This window comes from Apaloderma vittatum, unplaced genomic scaffold (genome assembly GCF_000703405.1).
Source record: "Apaloderma vittatum isolate BGI_N311 unplaced genomic scaffold, ASM70340v1 scaffold2341, whole genome shotgun sequence".
NCBI lineage: Eukaryota > Metazoa > Chordata > Aves > Trogoniformes > Trogonidae > Apaloderma > Apaloderma vittatum.
This window is the reverse complement of record NW_009699385.1, coordinates 17,789-23,394: the sequence shown is the minus strand read 5'-3', so window position 1 is coordinate 23,394 and position 5,606 is coordinate 17,789. Positions and strand designations below refer to the sequence as shown.

The window sequence follows — 5,606 nt, the reverse complement described above, 5'->3', positions numbered from 1 at the left end:
AAAGCACCGGCTCAAAATAGGCCATGGACGCGCCCTGCGGGTGTCCCTGCGCTCCCTTTGCGCTTGAAAGATTGGAAATACCCTTCCTGGCGCAAATCTTGCGCCATCTGAGGGCCGGGCCCTGCGAGCTGGTGCTGAGCAGGGCCGGCCTGCGTGCGGCAGCTCTCGGCTTTTTTTGGCTCCAGCAGATTTCCAGTGGGTGAAGTAACAGGCCGGCTGGATTTGCCTTACTAGGGTGCTCAGAGAAAAATTACCGCAGCAGACCAAGGAGGCAGGCACATACAACAGCCTCAGTGTTTTGGGAGACCGGAAAGATCCACAGGAGCAGGTTTGGGGATCAGTTGTGCGTTGTATCCTGGCAGTCCCAGTGCAGAGATGACCGAGATGCCGTGTGTTGTCAGCAAGAGCAAGGAGATGATCGGGCCCCTCTACTCAGCTTTGGTGAGGCCTCACCTCCAGTACTGTGTCCAGTTTTGGGCCCCTCACTGCAAGAGGGACATCGAAGTGCTGGAAAGGGCACAGAGGTGGGCTGCAAAGGTGGTAAGGGGCTTAGAACACACGTTGTATGAGGAAAGGCCTCCTCTCCTAGAGGAGACTGAGGGGAGACCTCATCGCTCTCTACAACTCCCTGAAAGGTCGCATTGGGGGACATAGTTTAGTGGATTGATAGGGCTGGGACAAACGTTGTACTCAATAATCTTCAAAGTCTCCTCCAGCTAAAACTGTTCTATGATTCTGTGTGTGGTGTGGTAGCTCCGTAGTCGTGTACAAAACTGTTAAGTCCAAATATATATCTTAGGTAACTCTGAATCACATTGTGATTCCTGTGGCCAAACCTTGTGAATTGACTTAGAGAGGAGGACAGTTCATATTCAGGGACTGCCTCTTCCTGACTTTTTAGAATGGTGTGTGGGGTGCATCTCAGAGGAAGCATTGTGACATCATGCCTTCCTTAGCTAGGTGCTAGCTGAATTGCTTTATCAGTCTCATACCTGGTGCAGGTTAACTGTGAAAGAATTATGCTCTTAATCTATGTATCGCATTGTTTCAGTTCCTTCACAAAATAGTTGATGGCATATGCGGCCGTGCATATCCTCGATACCAGGATTACGGTAGCATTTGGAGTTTGTCAGAGTGGATGGAAGTTTTAGAAGAAACAACGACCTATTTCAAAACTGCAGTTGGCAAAAACATATCTGATGAAGAGGTAAGGGCTCATCAGTGATTGAGAGATCATATTAGAGTGGATAGTCTTGTATTTTATTTAGTTCTAAAGTATTTTTATAGCGTAGCATTTGAATAGCAGTAGACTAAGCCTATATAGGTAGAAGGTAAGCAGCATTTAGAGATACACGGCAGAGACTTTAAAATAAAAAGTGGAATTGACACTGGTTTATTTTTCTTGTAGGGCTGGATAACCCTGGTTAAAATACTGGTTTAGTCTTTTAAATTGATTTCTGATGTACCACCAAATTAAATCTGTTTTGCTTAAAATGCATAACAAATGGTTATTGTTGATTAGCAATAAAACCAATTCACAGTCTTGTTTGGCTTTCTGTTTTCATTACTGCTGAAGTGTTCTAAAATATTGACTCTATGTAAATCAACAGAAAACAACCTGGAGTGTGAATGGAGGACCATGTGGGACAGGGCCTGTAATTTAGGGCATTCCAATATGTCGACACTTTGTAAAAACTTGTTCCGTTATCAAAAATCTTAATTCTTCTCTTTTGCCCTTTGTTCATGTTTTGACTATTTGCTAGTAGCTAGATTGAGGAAAGATACTTGTGTAGCCGTAGGACAGTTCCTACATCAGTCTGTTTCAGCTGAGCTAAGGCGTTTTGCATCCACTCCAATGTTCAGAAACTTCAGAGCTAAACCTGAGTTGTTTGTGTGTGTGTTTTTCTTTTGATTTTAGGATGGCATCTAAGAAGGCCAATAATGCCTCTGTTCTTTGGCCTCTTTTCATTTAAATTACAAGAAAACTATTTTTTTCTTTATATGTTGCTGTGATAAATACTGCCTTTAACTATCAAACACAAAGAGCAGCCACTGAGGACAGTGTAAGAAAGATAAGACGGTGGAGTCCAATACAACAGCTACCTAGGTGGAAGCTGGGATATCTACAGAGCACAGCTATTACAGGTGGTGCATGTTATTTCTGTGGTTCATAGTTTAATCAATCACACAGTTTTAATTTTTATTTTGGTAGGCTGTTCAGCAGATAAATGAGTTAAATTCAGACTATCAGGAAGCAATCACAAAATGTCTAAAAGGCAGAAAGGAAGAAATCAGGAATGCGCTAGTGGAAAGAGTAAATGCGATCTCTTCCGCCCAGCTGCAGGATTTTGACTGGCAGTTAAAGGTGAGAGTGTTGTCTTAATTTTGTTTGAAAGAGGCATTGCCCAACACTGAAGTAGCTATTGATATAGTCTCCTTAGGCCTGCTCATTCTGGAGTATGGTTCAATTTTTATAGGTATCAGAAAAGCACAGTCATGATAACATATCAAAGACTTGCCAGAAGTTTGTATAAACTGAAATTTGTATATAACTTCAATGAGAGTTTGTGCAGCAAATGGCTTTGGAAATCAAAGAGCAATGCCCACAGTAGACAAGATTTTGCAAGAGCCATTATGCTGTCATAATGTGCTTCAGAGGAACTGTTACTGGGAATTGATCTCTTGCTAACTGCATTTACTGCTGACAAAAATATAAACTAGACTTGGGGCAACTCTTGGGGTTTTTTTTCTGTGGTTTCTTCTAACTTTATTTGGGAGTATTTTGTGATACAAATATGTGATACATGACTGAACTATTGTATTCATTTTGATTCTTTTGGATTTTTTTGTTTTTCATTTTTTTTCCTTGAGCTAATGGTGAGTTTGGGTTTTTTTTTACTTACCATAGTGGAATCTTACTAAGGACATTGTCTCTCCTCTGCTATACCACATTCTGCCCTCTAAATAAGATAGATGTGTACAGTACTGACCTTCAGTATTATCAGCTGATCTTTCATTTTACTTTACTTTAAAAGCCATATTTACACTATAGTATATAATAGTAAAGGAAAAAGAAAGCACAATCAATGTGTAATTGTCTTAATTAGTGCTTGTCAGACAGGATATTCTTGCTGTTGGTTACCAGAACTATTTGAATACAGTGACTTCAGAATTAATAGCCTTTACTTTTAAAGAACCATGATCAAATGCATCCTTTTTTTTCACCTAGAATACAAACATGTAGCAACTCAGTAATTTTAACAAAATATTTTGACAAATGTATTACTATGAAGAGGCATTTAAGTGTTTCAGTATATTGTTGGTATAGACAAACAAACCAAAAATCCCAAAGGGGAAAAAAAGAGGGGGGAAAAAAAAAAAGGCAAAATGAAAACCACGGAGGTGACTTGTTAGAAGTTAATTTGCTCATGTTGATGTGGTAGTACATGATGAATATAAAGCGCAAATCTGATATTATGAAAGTCTAAAAACTTAATGGCTTCACCTTACACTGTGTTGTTGTTTCATCAATCTGCCTAGCTTGCTCTCTCCAGTGATAAGATCTCCATGCTGCAAATGCCACTTCTCAATCTGGATTTGGACGTGAGAGAAAATGGTGAAATTAAACCAATTTCTATAGAGATGAATAAAGAAGAGTTGCAGAACCTATTAAATGCCCTGGAAGCCGCTAATAAGGTAGCTTTTACTGATACTGTCCTTTGGTCCAGACTTTTCATGTGCTGAGTTTGTTTAAACTGAAATTCTTTGTTATGGGCATCATGCTGAAAACCCAAAGTAAATCATTCATTGGCAAAATGACTATAGAAAGCCTAGATAAAACTTAAGGGCTTTTTCAGCACAGTTTAGTCTTGATTTTTTTTTTTTTTAAATGTCATTAGAATCCTGGTAAGCATAATAGTCTGTTCAGACCACCAGAAAAAAGTCTTGTGAGAATAGGAGAAGCAAGTGAAATGACCAAGGGTCAGATGAGAGTTGATTTTGAAAGGCTGAAAGGTACCCCAGCCTCACAAAACATGGGTGGCTGGGAATGCATGTGCAAGAACTGTTTAGTTCAAATTGAGTACTTTAATTTCTGTGGCATAATAAGTTACAAAGGTTCCAATGAAATAACCTGAGAAGAAAATTTCAAGGCAAACTTGGAGTGTCTCAGATTTTTTAATAGAAGAAGATTAAGGGAAGTAAGGATTTAAAGAAAAATTGTTGGAGGAAGAAGTGTCATCTGACTTGCACCCTGGTAATAACTGTAAGGCCTGGAGTCTGTCCTTGTTCCTCTCAGGATTAATTCTGTCTTCTGTTATAAAGGAAAGCATTTGTTGGGGTTTTTTTTTAAATCTGAAAATGTCTTCAAGTATTTATTAACTCTGGTATCTGGGAGACTTCTTTGACGTCTTACAGGATGGTTGTGAAAGTGTTGCATCAAGATGTTTTAGAAGTTAGCAGCTTCTAGTTATTTCATAACGTTTAGCAATTAAGGGGTTTCTTTAGATGTTTTATGTAACACCATGGTACTCTAGCTGGAATCTGTAGACCAGTATCTAGAAAAAATCTTCATCAGTGTGTAACAACTGAAAATAATCTCTAGCTCGTAGAACAGTTAAATACTAAGTTACAATAGTGCTGTTAATATTTTAGATTGAAAAAGACAGTAAGATTATGCCTATCCATTGCTTTAATGAAGCTGATATGAGACCTCTGAATAGCTACACAGTTCTCGGTGAAAGAAATGTATTTATTAGTCTAGGTACAGATGGTGGTCTCATGAAATCAGTGCCCTTAACAGCTTGCTTTCCCCTGGATTTTTCCCTCCAAAACTAAATAAAAATAGTAGCTTGTCATTAACTCTACACTACGCAAACAAGGATTCTTCTGGGACAGGCTCCAGCAGTCTCCACATTCCTTTTGTTCTACTTGAAGGTCTGCATGGAAGCTGTGGAATGTTGTCATCTCCTGACTTAGTTCTGTGTACGCACAAGGAGGAATTCAGTCGAGGAATGGTCCCTTGGTCCTGCTTTGTGCGGAAGGAATCTCACTGGACCTGCAAATTACCAGTGTACTTTTTGGGTACAGGGAGCTCAAGAATAGTTTGTGAGCAGTAAATGCTAAGGAAAGTTATCAGAAGTGATAATTCTGTGAGAACTGACATAGGGACAGTGTATTTTCCAGAGCAAAGACATGTTTATATAGCTGTGTATGTAACTGTAACAGAAAGCAGAAAGCCACATTTCCTAGACCACTTAAGTTTTGGTTTCATCCAACTTTAACCTCATTCCTTTTCTCCTTTCTGAAGGTTGTCATGCAGCTGAAATGATGGAATTTGCATCATCAACAGCATCTGCTGGCAGTGGCTCCCCAATGGACTAAAACAAAAAAAAGAAGAAATGTTCTCTCTAAAGCTGTGAGTTGTTGATGCTGTAAGATACTGAAGTTAGAAGGCCGTTATGACTTGTGACCAAATAAACTATTAATCCTTTGATGAAAATAATAAAATGTTCTATTTCTTTGATAAAAAATATAAAAATCCAATGTACAGTTGCTTTTAGTACTAAAGATTTATAGAACTATAGAAGAATATCACTTATGACATG

General features: G+C 38.9%; 1 protein-coding gene across 1 annotated transcript; it reads left to right on the top strand.

Moving 5' to 3' along the window:
* Nucleotides 1–384: 384 nt before the first annotated feature.
* COMMD8 (COMM domain containing 8) lies at nucleotides 385–5,329 on the top strand. Its single transcript, XM_009878324.1, has 5 exons — nucleotides 385–441; nucleotides 1,016–1,207; nucleotides 2,213–2,365; nucleotides 3,541–3,696; nucleotides 5,309–5,329. The coding sequence occupies exons 1-5, from the start codon at nucleotides 385–387 to the stop codon at nucleotides 5,327–5,329; spliced, it is 579 nt and encodes a 192-aa protein (XP_009876626.1).
* Nucleotides 5,330–5,606: the final 277 nt, after the last annotated feature.